The 15,517-nt window shown below is 40.6% G+C and overlaps 1 protein-coding gene across 3 annotated transcripts in view; it reads left to right on the top strand.

The window, feature by feature from the left end:
* Positions 1 to 14,825: 14,825 nt before the first annotated feature.
* Positions 14,826 to 15,517, top strand: part of TNIK (TRAF2 and NCK interacting kinase) — a 398,088-nt gene continuing 397,396 nt past the window's right edge. For all 3 annotated transcript variants that reach the window (XM_039236518.1, XM_039236516.1, XM_039236515.1), the window contains exon 1: positions 14,826 to 14,999. In XM_039236518.1, the coding sequence (XP_039092449.1) occupies positions 14,943 to 14,999 (57 nt within the window). In that variant the 5' untranslated portion in view covers positions 14,826 to 14,942. The remainder of the gene's footprint in view (positions 15,000 to 15,517) is intronic.

The raw sequence follows: 15,517 nt of genomic DNA, 5'->3' as shown, positions 1-15,517 counted from the left end.
GTTTGGGAATGTTCATTTCACTTTAATCTTTTTGAAAGAATTTGGCAGGGATTGAGATTATTTCTTTTAAAATGCTTGGTAGAATTCACCAGTAAAACCATCTGGCCCTTGGCTTTTCTTTGTTGGGAGATTTTTGTATTATGATTCAATCATCTTACTCATTACTAGTCTGTTCAAATTTTCTTTTTTTATAATTTATTGTAAAATTTGCTAACATACAGTGTATTGGTGTGCTCTTGTCTTTGGGATTAGATTCCCATGATTCATCACTTACATGAAACACCCAGTGCTCATGGTGCTGGGAGATCTGGAGAGCAATGTGCAGAGGAATGAAACTGGACCACTTTTTTTATACCATACACAAAAATTCAAAATGGATGAAAGACCTAAATGTGAGACAGGAAACCATCAAAACCCTAGAAGAGAAAACAGGCAACAACTTCTTTGACCGCAGCCACAGCAACTTTTTACTTGACACGTCTCCAAAGGCAAGGGAATTAAAAGCAAAAATGAACTACCAGGACCTCATCAAGATAAAAAACTTCTGCACAGAAAACGAAACAATCAACAAAACTAAAAGGAAGCCAACAGAATGGGAGAAAGTATTTGCTAATGACATATCAGATAAAGAGTTAGTATCCAAAATCTATAAAGAACTTACTAAACTCAACACCCAAAAAACAAATAATCCAGTGAAGAAATGGCAGAAGACATGAATAGACACTTTTCCAAAGAAGACATTCAGGTCGCCAATAGACACATGAAAAGATGCTCAACATTGCTCATCATCAGGACATATAAATCAAAATCACATTGAGATACCATCTCACACTGGTCAAAGTGATTAAAATTAACAACTCAGGAAACAGCAGATGTTGGTGAGGATCTGGAGAAAGGGGAACCCTCTTGCACTGTAGGTAAGAATGCAAACTGGTGCAGCCACTCTGGAAATCAGTGTGGACGTTACTCAAAAAACTAAAGATTGAATCACCCTATGACCCAGCAATAGCACTACTAGGAATTTATCCAAAGGATACAGGAGCGCTGATTCATAGGGGCACACATATCCCAATGTTTATAGCAGTGCTATCAACAATAGTCAAATTATGGAAAGAGCCCAAATGTCTGTCAACTGATGAATGAATAAAGAAGATGTGGTATATATACAATGGAATACTACTTAGCAGTGAGAAAGAATGAAATCTTGCCATTTCCAACAATGTGGATGGAACTGGAGGGTATTATGCTAAGTGATATTAATCAGAGAAAGACAGATATCATATGTTTTCATTCATAAGTGGAAGTTGAGAAACTTAACAGAAGAATATGGGGGAAAGGAAAGAAAAAATATACATAGTTAAAAACAGAGAGGGAGGGAAACCATAAGAGACTTTTAAATACAGAGAACAGACTGAGGGTGGAAGGGAGTGGGGGCATGGAAGGGGGCAGGGAAAATGGGTGACAGACATTGAGAAGAGCACGTGTTAGGATGTTCCAATTTTCTATTTGTTCATGATTCTGTCTTGGTATGTTTCTAGGAATTTATTTACTTCCTCTAGCCTATCCAACTCTCCTCTTTTTAAATAATAAACTTAAAAAAAAATAGAATAGTTTCAGATTTACCGAAGTATTGCAAAGACAGTACAGAATTCCTGTATACACACCAGACTCAGTTTCTCCTAATGTGACATTTTACATTCTTCTGATATACTTGTAGCTACTAAGGGACCAACACTGGCACATTACTGTTAGCTAAATCATATGGTTTTTTTTCATTTTACTAGAAATTTTACTTTCTTATATCCTATCAAGGGTGCATTCCATCAACATGACTTATCACTGATGGTGTAAACCTTAATTACTTGGCCAAGGTAGTGTTTACTGTTTCCTAGATTTTCCCACTTTAGAGTTATTTTCACCCCCTCCTTCCATACACTATTCTTTGGAAATAAGTCAGTAAGCATACTCACCTCCCCCCCTTATTAGCTACATACTGAAATATTTAGACAGGAAATAACATGATTTTAAATATTTGTTTTAAAATATTTTAGCAAAGTAAAAAAAGGATAGAGAGGGGAGATAGATTAATCAGATAAATTAACTATGGTGATATGCATATGACTGCAGAGGCAGGGAATGTATATACTAGAAGATCCCGAATTTTAAGCAAATTTTTGGGGCCGCCTTCACTGAGAGATCAGCTACAACATGTAAAATGTCTAGTATATCTATCTAACTAGATACTTTCAGCTCTTCGTGACACCTGTGCATTTAACCTAATAAATTTCATTATATTTATTAAATTGGATTTTGCTTCTTGTTAATTGGAATTGAATGTTTGTTTTATCCCCCCAACTCCAAATTATATGTTAAAATCCCAACCCCCAAGGTGATGGTATTTGGAGGCTGGGTCTTTTGGCAGGTGATTAGGTCATGAAGGTGGGGCTCTCATGATTAAGATTCATTTTCTTCTTAAAATTTTTTTTAACATTTATTCATTTTTGAGAGTGAAAGAGACAGAGTGTGAGTGGGAGAGGAGCAGAGAGAGTAGAAGACACAGAATCCAAAGCAGGCTCCAGGCGTTAAGCTGTCAGCACAGAGCCTGATGTGGGGCTTGAACCTATGAACCACAAGACCACAAGATCATGACTTGAGCTGAAGTCGGATGCTTAACTGACTGAGCCACCCAGGCGTCCCAAGCTTCATGCTCTTATAAGAGATCCCAGAGAGCTAGTTTGCTCCTTCTGCCTTTTAAGGACAGTGAAAAGACAGCTGTCTATGGGGAAGTAGGCTCTCACCAGATGCTGAATCAACCAATACCTTGATCTTGGACTTCCCAGCTTCTAGAATGATGAGAAATAAATTTCTGTTGTTTATAAGCTACCCAGTGTATAGAATTTTATTATAGCAGCCCAAACAGACCAAGATACTTGCAGACCATAATTTATTCCCATTATTCCTTCAGTCAAAACAAGTAAGGTCCTTACTTATCAAAGATACTCTATAAATATTTGGGAATGGATGAAAAAAATCACCTGGTAAGGTACTAGTTTCAAGGCAAAAACTCCTGAACCCTGTTTCCCCAAGATTATGTGAATCTACATGTTAATTAAGCCCAGTCTCCCTGTTTGATATAAGTGCTTCATGGACCATGCTTTTAATTTTTTTTTTAAATGTTTTTTATTTATTTCTAGGAGAGAGAGAGAGAGACAGCTTGAGCAGGGGAAGGTCAGAGAGAGAGGGAGTCACAGACTCTGAAACAGGCTCCAGGCTCTGAGCTGGCAGTCAGCACAGAGCCCGACGCGGGGCTCGAACCCACGAACCGCGAGATCATGACCTAAGCGAAAGTCGGACGCTTAACCGACTAAGCCACCCAGGCGCCCCTCATGGACCATGCTTTTAGAAACACTGCCTAAATTATGAAGGCAGAGACCATCTTGATGATCCCTGTATTTAATACATGTTTCTGATGAATGGATACACTAATGAGTGAATGAATTTGTATTCTTTGTGAATGGATGGAAAAAGTAGATCCACAACTAATTTTTGTTATCAGCTTTTGACACAGTCATAGCTGTAGGTCACTTGCTTTGTTCTCAAAATCTGCTGTTCATGCAGAATCATAACAAGTATAAAAATGATGACACTTAAAGGGCTTAAAAGACTTGCCCCAAATTTTCTGGCTTCAAGGTGGCTAGTTCTGTCCACCTTTACCAACTTCTTCACTACACTGATTTATTGATTAGTTCTATAACCACTGCTTTATTGCTGGCATTATGCTAAGTACTACAGAAATAGAGTTGAATAAGAAAATTCCTGTGGGGCCTGGGTGGCTCAGTCGGTTAAATGTCTGAATTCAGCTCAGGTCATGATCTCATGGTTAGTGAGTCTGAGCCCTGCATCAGGCTCTGTGCTGACAGCTCAGAGCCTAGAGCCTGCTTCAGATTCTGTCTGTCTGTCTGTCTCCCTCTCTCTCTCAGTCCTTCCCCCATTTGCGCTGTCTCTGTCTCTCTCAAAACTGAACATTAGAAAAAAAATTCCTTGTACTCAACAGCTCCATGCTAGAAAGAAAATCAACAGCTACAATACAGTTTTTAAATGTTATAAGGGAGAGAACACGTTTTCCTGTGTAGTCTTTACAAGTCATCCATGTAATTGCATGAATAGAAGGTGTTAAATTTCTAGAAATGTTTGGCCTCTACCTTTTGTGGCCAAGTGATCAAAACAACTACCTATTCCTCATTTTGTTGCCTGGGTTCTGTGGCTTAAAGATTCCACGCAGACAAGCTTCTTGGCTCCATTTTTGGCTCTTCCTCCCACGCTAGAGCCAGTACCAGGCATGGCAAACCTACTCATTTAGCTTGGAGCTCTCAGGCAGCCCACACATTAAGGGGATGACGATCAGTTATATTCTTTACAGTTTCCTTAAGATAAAAAGCACAACACAAGTGGATAGTACTTTAAATGTCTGGGTTGCAATATGGTATAGTAGAAGGAACAGAGAATCAGGAATCTGGGGGGGAAACAATAAAAATAAAAACACAGCCTTGCTTTTTTTGTTTTCTTTTTCCTTTTTTTTTGCATAACGCCTTCAGTCTCTAGAGCCCTTTCCTGTGTTAACTCCTTGACATTGAGCAAGTCATAGAGTCTCTGGACCTTGGTTTCCTTATCTGTAAAATGAGAGGGTGGGGCCCGGTTATATCTAATGTTCCTTCCAGCTTTACAAGTCTGATAAAAGCTTTTATCTACCCTATGACTTCATGTAAGGACCCAGCTGGGCCACTCCTCCTCTCTCCCAGCTCTGGGCTAACCAATGGGATTATGCCATGCAAATATATGGACATGAGATGAAAGCTTGAAAATTATTTTGTGTATATTGGGGCATGAAGAGCTTAGAATCTAAAAGTTAAAAAGATACAATCCTGGGGTGCCTCAGTGGGTCAGTGGGTTAAGGGGCTGACTCGGCTCAGGTCATGGTTTGGTGGTTCGGGAGTTCGAGACCCACATCTGGCTCCTGTGCTGACAGTGTGGAGTCAGCTTGGCATTCTCTCTCTCCCCCTCTCTCTCTGCTGCTCCCTGCCTCTAAACAAACAAACAGACTTGAAAAAATTTAAAAAGTGCTTAAAAAAAGATACAGTCCTGTAGAAAAGTTACATAGAACAAGGGGAAACTAGTGGAGATAGCCAACAGGGAGCAAAGTACCACAGGCTTTTGACATGGTCTGGACAGGCCTGGTGGTCAAAATACATGTCCCTCCATCATTTGTATTCAAGTATATTTGGTTCTGTTTGGTCATTGACCAGAAATGTAAGGAATGCTTACTGTTGCAAGGCACTAGGTTCGGTCCTAAAAATATTGAGGGAAAAGCAAGCTGAAAACTCCTTTACTGGGCTAGAATGCAGTTAAAATTAAAACACTTTTAGGATTTAAGGAGATCAAGCAACTTCTAAAGAAATGATAATCAATTAAAATTTTATTATTTTTCTTTTTCAAGTTATTAAATTCCAATTAGTTAACATACAGTGTAATAACGAGTAAACTTTCATAATAAATATTGAAGGATTACAGCTGCATATTAAAATTTCTATACATATTTGTTGTTAGGAATTTCCCAAAGAATGAAGACAGAAAATGCTGTTTTGAAAAGGCTTGCCAAATATTTAGAGAAAATAGTTTTCTGTATTTGGAGAAAGTGTAATGCTGGTATTTTAGATAAAGTATTGTGTTTGTCTTTGGACTTAAATGGTACTAGATAATTATGAAAATTGTTCTGTACCCATTTAATACAAAAGTGATGTAATCATGTGGCGTTATTATTTCAATGTTAACTAAGGTTTAAAAAAATCTACCTTATCTATCTACTTGAAACAAAAAACGAGAACTGTAAAACAGGTTTTTATTTTTATTTTTCTAATTTGGGATTTGATCTCAAGCAGATCAACCTCAGAGACCACACTCTTTATTTTAGATCACACTGTAGAGAATACAGTACATTAAATTTCAGGCTCCTAAATACTTTGAGGTCCAGGATGGAAAAGAAAGGAAGAAAGGGTAAGAGGTATTACAACCAATTGCAAAAGAATGAAGAATGCTATCAATGAACAGACATGGAGACTATGTGGCTGAAAACAGTGGTAATATTAGTGAAGTTTACCAGAAAGCTAGAAAGATAGTTTGTAATCGGACAAAGGGAAATTGGGAGTTTCATTTTCTAAGGCAGAGCTGTTTAAGATGACAAATTTCATCTTATGTTTGGGTTCCTGGGAGTAAATTTAAGTGCTGTGAGAGACAAAGGTCATTCTAGTGAAGAGATTCCAAGAACTGTGAATCACTTATTTAGATAAATGTGACTTGAATACTGAAATCTCCTAGTAACATCGTCTGAGAATGTGGTACCTATGATTGTTGCCTTTTTTAAAAGTATCAACCTTTTCTGTGTGGCCTGGTCACATTTTGTCAATTTCCCATGGCAGAGTTGGAAAACATGTGTATTCTTAGTTTATTGTGCTTGTTTTGCTTTTTTTCACCTACTCTGAGAGATTCTGTATTTTAATAAGGAAACTTAAATACTTATACTTATTCTGATATATGCTTGCACTTATATTTGTTACATTATTCTTTGGTTGCAAGCAACACTAGAAACCAACTCTGGTCAATATGAACAAAAACGGCAGAGCTATTGAGGACAGAAAACTGATAGTAAGGCTGGAAGCATGCAATAGCTCTTAGTTTCTAAAGGAAACGTGACAATTTTTGTCCATCCCACATGCTCTTCTTTACTGTGAATTAGACCCTCCTCACATCAAGAGATGGGAAATATGCATCTCCCTCTTGAATCTAGGTATATTTGTGACAATGGCAGAATTAAAGCCACATAGCTTCCAAGGCTAGGTCATAAAAGGTGATATAACTTTAGTCTGGCTTTCATGGGATGCTTGTTCTTGAAATTTAGCCACCATGCCAAGAAGTCCCAACAGCCCATGGAGAAACCAACCTGGAGAGGAACCAAAGTTTCCTGCCATCAACTTTGGCTGAACACTCAGCAGGTAGCCCTACACCAAATTTACTAGGTAAGTGAGGGAGCCATTTTGGAAGTTGTTCATCTAGCTCTAGCTGATGGTCTGTAGAGCACACAAGGCTTCCACAGCAAACCCAAACAACAGATTTGTGAGCTAAGAGATAATTGTTTTATTCACTAAGTTTCAAGGTGGTTCGTTGGACAGTAATAGATAACTAGTCCAGAGTGCCAACCTTAAAAATAGGCAGGAAGCAAGGCGGCTTCTGAGAAACAGAAAGGAAGAATGGACTCCGATAAGTTCCTATGGGTAGAGCACCACAGATGGAATGAATGACAACTAACCGTTTTCATTCTTCTTGTCATTCTTCTAAAGTTCCAGGTTTTTGTGAAGGGGGTCGCTTCAGTTCTGCTTTCAGATACCTGCTCACCTTTTGACTCCCAGTGGGCAGAAAACCTAAGAAATAGCACCAGTAATCTGTAACCACAGGGACACAATCATTCAAAAGGGAATATGGATACAGTAAGTCTTAGAGTTTGCTGTGACAAGTGACCACAAACTTAGTGGCTCTAAACAACACACATTTATTGTCTTATAGTCTGGAGGTCAGAAAGTCAAAATGGGAGTCATGGGGCTAAAATTAAGCTGTCAGCAGGGCTGCATCCCTTTCTGGAGGCTTTAGGGGAGAATCTGGTTATTTGCCTTTACAGCTTCTACAGGTATCTGCATTCCTTGACATATGGCCCCTTCCTTCATTTTCAAAGGCAGTAACGTTGCAGTTTTCTGTGCCTTTCTTCCATGGCACATCCTCCTCTAGGACACTTTTTCTGTCTCCTTCTTAATTACTTTTAAGCACCCTTGTTATTACATGGGGCTCTCCTTGAAATTTAGGATAATCTTTTCATCTTAAATTCCTTAACTTAATCACATCTGCAAAGTCCCTCTTGCCATCTAAGATAGCATACTTGTAGGTTCTGGAGATTGGGACACAGACATCTTTGGGGGGCTATTTGCAAAAGCAAAATGGATACTGGGTCAGCCCACCACTCCAAAAACATGTCCTTTACACTACTCAATCTCAATAGTTTATATTTTCTTTGTTCATCTTATTAAATTCGTCAAGCTATCATTGTTCCATTTTTTTCCACTCAACTAGTTTGTAACTTAAACATTCAATTTATACTTGCCTGTGTGGTGACCCTTGTATTTATCATGCATAATTAACTCACATTCTTCTGTTTAGAGATTATATCTAAATATATATCCAAATAAGATTTTAAAAAGTCTTTGCCTGGTTTCCTCTCTCTCTTCTTTTAACTTTGTAAGATCATTTTAAGTTAATTTAATTATTTTTTTGAGACAGAGAAGAGTGGGGGAGGGGAAGAGGGAATAGGAGAGAGGTAATCTCAGCAGCCTCCATACTTTGCACAGAACCTGAAGTGGGGCTTAATCCCATGACCCTGATATCATGACCTAAACTGAAATCAAGAGTCAGATGCTCAATTAACTGAGCCACCCAGGCACTCGGATAAGATTATTTTAGTTATAGGTTATCATTATTTCATTTTTACTTTATGAATCAGCAATGATAAAGCCAATGAAAAGTTTTAATTTTTATTTTCTGTAACAAGAAGTATTTGGTTACAAGTAACATAATACCCTTGGGATGCCTAGGTGGCTCAGTCTGCGACACACTGACTTTGGCTCAGGTCATGATCTCATAGTTTGTAGGTTCGAATCCTGCATCGGGCTCTGTGCTGATAGCTCAGACCCTGGAGCCTTCTTTGGATTCTGTGTCTCTCTGTCTCTCTGCTCCTCCCCTGTTCACACTCTGTCTGTCTCACTCTCAAAAATAAAATAGATATTTAAAAAAAAACCCCAAATAAGAGAATACTCAACTAATGGTGGCTTAAACAAAATAAGAAAAACTTATGTCACATGAGAAGAAGTTCAGACAGGTTATTTCTGGATTAGTTAATTGAGTGGCTCAATGATGTCATTAAGGATCCATATACTTTTCCTCTTTTGCTTTCTTTCCCAAGTTCATCCTGACCTGGTAGGGAGATGAATGCTATAACTCTAGCAATTATATCCACACACAACCCTGTCTGAAGACAATGTATTATTTACCCATCGGTGTATAACAAATTAAGTGGCTTAAAACAACAGTGACATTTGTGATCTCTCATGGTTTCTGTGGGTCGATGATTTGGGAGCAGCTTGATTGACTGTCCTAGCTCAGGCAGGATCTTCACAAAATTGTAGTCAGAGCCAGCTGGAACTGCAGTCATCTGAAGGCTTGATTGGGCTCAAACATCCGCTTCAAGGCAACACACTCACAAGCTTGGCAACGTCCATTAATGTCCACAGGATGTGATGACTGGCTCCCTGTAGAGCAGTGGCTTTCAACTGGGAGTGATCTTCCCTGCCAGAAGACATCCAGCAATGCCTGGAGATATGTTTGCTTGTCACAGCTGGGAAGTGTTACTGAGAGCTAGGGCGTAGAGACCGGGAATTCTGCTAAACATCCTACATTCTACTGGGTAGGCCCCTACAACAAGAGTTATCAGACCCAAAATGTCAATAGTGCTGAGGCTGAGAAACACGGCATTCGACCATGTGAACCAAGAAAACAAGGTAAAACCTGAAATGCCTCTTATTACCCAGCTGTATTCTATGTTAGAGGGACTTACACAAGGGTGGACATACCAGGAGATGAGGCTTGTTGGAAGCCATCTTGGAGAATGGTTGCCACAGGCAGAAAGCTTTTCCTGGCTCTTCTTTTCCTTTGGTTCCTTCTTTTCTTTTTTCCATTTTCAAACAGGAAAACCATTCTTATAAGACACAGCAGACTTCTCTTCATTCCCCTCTAGTCGGTGTTGCAAGATATGTTTGTCCCGTTATCCCATACATTAGAATGCTTTGTCCTAGCATCCATTGTTGCTGATGAGAAATAGGTGATCTGGTTACAGTTCACTTTTTATCCATGATGCTCTGAAATTCCATCATGATATGTTCAACTGTAGTATTTTTTACTTATGCACTCTACACAGCTTTTAGCCTGAAGATACTGGACCATTTTCCATTATTTGTTGAGTATTCCCTTCTATCTATTCTCTAGATCTCCTATCAGATGAAAGTTGGAACTTCTGGATTTATGCTCCATATTACTTAAATTCTTGCTCTGTTGCCTTATCCTTTCCTCTGCAATTTGGGATAAAACTGGGCCCAGTGTTCTAGCTAATGAATTCACCCTTCAGTTCAGCTTGAGTCAGTATAGCATGGTGATTAAGAGCTTGAGTTCAAATCCTAGTTCAGTCATTTATTACTGTGTTGCCTTGAGTAAGTTAATTAAACTTTTAAGTCTTCAGTTTACTCATATGTAAAATGAATATGCTAATATTATTGCCTACTTTAGAAGATTATAAAGATTAAATATGTTAACACATGAATGTTTAAAGGAGTATCTGCAGCATAGTATTACTTTCTATTGTTCAACCTATATATTCACTTTAAAAATTTCAGTTAATATACTAATTATTCACCTAAATGGTTTGTTTTCATAATAACTTGGTTGTTTTATGACTGTAAGATCCTGTATTATTTTTTGAGGATAAAACATATATATTATAAACCTTATTTTTAATAATAACTTTGGGCATTCGATCTGTTGATTGGAGTTGCTTCCTCTCTTTTATAGTAATAGATTTTTAGAAATGATTGGTGATTTGAGGTTGTCTGCTCATCTTAGTATGTGAAAATCTCATTTGCCTATCTGTGGTGCCAATTCTAAATTCTGAGTGCTTGCTTTGCTGACTGTGGTGGAAAGTGGGGCAGCAAATGTTGTGCAGGGTGGGGATGCAGATAGTTCACCTTCTGTGTGTGTGTGTGTGCATGTGCGTGGTCTTCTTTCTCCTGGCAATTGGTGAGCAGCTCCTTGGGGTAATACCCAGTCTCCTTGGCCCAAGCACCTATAGTTACGGAAACCATGTGTCAGGGCTGGGGGTGGATATGTGCGCCTGCTGATTCTCATGATCTTGCTTGATTTTCTTCATATCACTTATCACCATCTAAAATAATCTTAGTAATGGCCTATTTATTTACAGTTTTATTATTTGCCTCCATAACAGCATATCTTCAGGACCCGATATTGTGCCTGGTACAGAGTAAATGATTTATATATTTATGGAATGAATGAAAGAATGGATTTATGCCATTCTTTAGTTGCTCACCATGATGAAAGTCCCAGTTCCTTGTAGCCATTGCCTCTGAGCTTGAAGCCTTTCCAGCTTTCACCCTGGTCCTTCCCTGTACCGTTTTGGTTTACAGACCTACTGGTAATCAAATCCTGCTTGCTTTATATAATCTAGGAAGTGCTCTGAATTGCTGGGTCATGGATACTGTCTTTATTGTCTTTGAGAACTCTAATGAATTTTTAAAAATATATTTTCTTTTATATCTAGGGATTTGTGGTGACAGAAGATGTACAGAGTGTGCTTTCAAAAGCTCCACAAGCTGTGTTACTTATTTCCACAGTGTTTATTTTAGTTGGAGCATGGATACGACATTAAATAACACTGAATCTAATAGAAGGAACATGCCCCCCCCCCTTGGGATTCTTTCTTATAAATATTTTTAAAATTAAAAATATTTCAAGTATACAGAAAGGTACAGAGAACAATATAATAAATACTAATTAGTAGCCATCCAGATCTAACGATTCTAAATATTTTAACAATATTTGCTTGAGTTTTTTTTTTTTTTAATAAATTAGGTCTCATTGTTGGATCTTCCTTTGTACCTTCCCATTCCATTTCTCTTCCATCTTCGTCACTGTCTTGAAGTTGATCTGTGTCCTTCCAGCCTATGCCCATGCTTTTTATAGTTGACTATACATTTATAGACATAAACAGGATATTGTATTGTTTTAGAGCCTTTAAAATTGCATATAAAAAATATAAATTATTTTAATCCTTCAAATTACATGAAGAGGAAAAAATCTCACTTTGGCCAAATTTTGAATGCCTTTTCTGCCATTTGTTAATTTCTCTCTTAACAAAGGAAGAGCAGGCCTTAGGCTCGAAGCCTGGAGTAGGCAATGATAGCTAGAATTAAATAATATTGCTTTATTTTCCATTGTATTTATTTTGATGGTTATCTTCTGTTTTTTAGCATCTGTTGCTTGCTTTCCATTTACAGTAGTGATTTATGTTTCCTTTTAAATTAAACATGAAAAAAAGAAAAGTATTGATTTAGAGGAAAATATTAAGCAGATAATAAATAGTATGAGCCACAGACATGGCAAAAAATATAGGGGTCTGTATTGAAATGGTTGAAACTTGATACACACTTGATCTAAAGGATAAAGTTCAAGTTCCTTAATGGGACATGCAAAGCTCTACCTGATCTGACCTTTGCTTCCCTTCCCAGTCCAGTCACCACTATTGCCTCGCCTTCAGCACAAACAGCCTGGAGTTTGCTCCTTCCCTTACTAGCTAAAGGTGCCTGGGCTATTACAACCTTTCCTTTTATGGTATTTCCTGAATCCATCAGCTTCTCACCCCCCACCCTCCACCTGACTCTCTGCTCAACCAGTCAGCATCTAGGATGCCCTCCCCCACTTAGTATCCATCACTGTATTGAACATATAGTCTTCCAATTCTAAATCCAAAGGTGGAATTTAGTGCCAGTGTCACCGCATCCTCATGGTCTGAACAGCTTACTAAGGTGGAGAGAGACGATTGATAAAATCTGGGGTATAAAATGAAGGTTGTCCATGAAAAAAAATGTTTATCTCATTTTTCCTATGCCTGGAGTTTTAAAAATAGTTATATTCACAGATCTCAATACGTGATCTTAAATTAATGATTTCTTTCAACACGGAGGCAATACATTACTTTGTCATCTAGATTAAGGGTAAAAAAGGGACAGAGAAGGGAAAAATAAGGACCATGATAAGAAATGGTAGGTTTTTTTTTTACGTCATTTCTACATGCCTTGGTGGCTTGCTGCACCTTATTTATTATCTTAAGCTGGATGATCTTATTAGAAAATGAGAGATCAAATCGAGCGTTCTGAATATAACATGTTTAAACGTTTGACATTTTAAGGGCAAATCTCCTAAACCAACTGTATGGCCGTTGAGATGTTGGAACAATTTTCCAGTTTCATGATCCCCAGTGCATATAAATAAGTACGATAATGTTAACAACAACACCGAAAAGCACAGCGAATACCGAATGCTGTTTCAAAGTCTTTCAGTGTCTGCAGTCCTGATGAACTAACTGCATTGGCTTCCGTTCATTCATTCAAAAGTCTTTTTCTGAAACTGACATTCACCCCACAGGATTAAGAAACCTTCACTGCACTGGCCAGATGTAAACTCCCATTTTAACAGGGGTGCAGATAATGCTTTCAAAACTACTGCAGTATTCGGGGAAAAGTTCAAATTTACCTTTTCTTCCTATATATTTTGCGTGGCCAAAGCCAGAGGGGAAGGGTTGTGCGGGGGGGAGGGGGGTCGCTGAGGAAGTGACTTCATACTTTTGATTACGGAATATCATGTTTACCACTGCAAACGTTCAGCTTTTAAATGAGAAAGCAGGTGGAGTGAAATCGCTCTCGCGTCGTGCATTTTGTAGGTGACATCTAACCCACCAGCTAAACTTTCTCCATCGTTCTGAGTAGGTCAGCGGCGAAAACGCTTCCTGAAAGGGAAATGCAGCGTCCCGAGGCGGCGAGCACTGCCTTCCTTACCCCGTGTTGCCTTTGGAGTTACCTGAAGCATTCAAGCTCTTGCACCCAGAGAAAGAGCTGCTCGTTTCAATTCGGTCGTTTCCGTGGGGAATTGCGGTACGGGCAAGTCCTGGGTGTGGCGATACCAACAGGGAACTCAGATGTTCGTTTTCCTGCTTCTGGTAAACCTTCCTAGCCTTGACACAGGAGTGACCGGGCCTCGAGATCCGCCTTCCGGGATCCCGGGGGTCGCTGGCTGACCCACCCGCCACCACTGCAAATCGCTGGAGCGCAGGGTGCGAGTGCGCTTCTCCCCGATTCGTTCCGCGCCTGGAGGCGGATCCCCTTCCCTGCACACAAGTCCTTATATGCACTGGTTGCACCAGCCCGCTTTACTCCAGCCCCACAAATAATTTATGGGGGAGGGACGCAGTCGCTCTTTTTTTTTTTTTTTTTCCTTCTGGATTTTTTTCAGCGCTAGAGCATTTGAACCCAGCCAAGAAACCCCTTCGATGCGATTGAGTGCCATTGTGCTGCAGTGCACAAATTGGACACACAAAATAAAGCCCCTTTGCCCCTACGATAAGCACCGCAGGGTTCAGGAACAGTTTTGCAGATCCATCCAGATTGGCCTGCAAAAGCCTGGGCGGAAAGGGTGCGTGCCCCTCCCCCATGCACGCTGGTGCAGAGGGACCGGGTCAGGAAGCGCGGCCTCTCCCCAGTCGGAGACCACGCCTCCTCCGCCTTCCACCGCCCCCCCCCTTACTCCTCCCAGGAAGCGGTGATAGACAGTTCTGTGTGATTCTCCACCCCCACCCCCCAGCAGAGTGGAGGAGTTGATGTGTCTCATTATAACAGCCAATGCAGCCGCCATCCACGCACAAGCAAAGAAGCATGTCCCATTTAAATACACCCACGCAGCCTCAGCGCCCTTAGCTGAGCAGGGCGCGCAGCCCACACGCACCGCGGCTCCGGGCTTGGAGATCAGCGCAGGTTGGGCTCCCGGACCCCGCGGACCAACGCGGGGGCTCGGGATCCGGTGCTGTGGGGTCGGGGTGGGTGGGGAAGGCTGGGCCCGGGGCCTCTGGCGCGACACCCGCATGAGGACGCGAGTAAAATAGACCAAGGTGGAATTTGCAAGGGAGAAGCTTCAGGGTGGTTTTGGACCATTTCTCCCGCGAAGAAGTAGACATGGCGAGCGACTCCCCGGCGCGTAGCCTGGATGAAATCGATCTCTCGGCTCTGAGGGTGAGTAGAACGTGTTTTCTAATTTCTTTACAGTGGTTTGGGTCGGGGTGAGCCGGCTCAGTGCGTGAACTGGAGCGGGGGCTGGTGGGCTAGTGGGAGACTGCGACGCGGAGGGAACCTGGCTTCTGATTTTGATTCGGGGTCTGCTGAGGTGCTCTTGGCTAAGCCTCCACTCGAGGCTGTGCGGTACGTGCCTTAAAATGAAAGACTCGTGTGTGTGTGTGTGTGTGTGTGTGTGTGTGTGTGTGTGATGTGCACACAAGCCCCAGACGGTCATCTGGTGCCAAGGAGCGAGACCCCACTGCCCCTTTCTGCAAAAAGAGTAACAGCAGCGTGAATAAAGGCACTGGCCACTCACTTTTCCCAGCTGCCTGCAAGATGACATTGTGAGCCTAAGTGTCCCCACGAAGCTGAACCTGACGGTTCAAGGGGGCAGCTATTGCTATGCTGGTCGTGTTGATGGCAACTGCCTCCTCCAGCCCCTTTCAGCCTTCCGCGCCCCAACTCCCTCTCCGCGC

Source organism: Hyaena hyaena, unplaced genomic scaffold (assembly GCF_003009895.1).
Source record: "Hyaena hyaena isolate Hyena2069 unplaced genomic scaffold, ASM300989v1 scaffold_112, whole genome shotgun sequence".
NCBI classification, from domain to species: Eukaryota; Metazoa; Chordata; class Mammalia; order Carnivora; family Hyaenidae; genus Hyaena; species Hyaena hyaena.
Note: the sequence above shows the minus strand (reverse complement) of the source record. Positions and strands in the feature narration are given on the sequence as shown.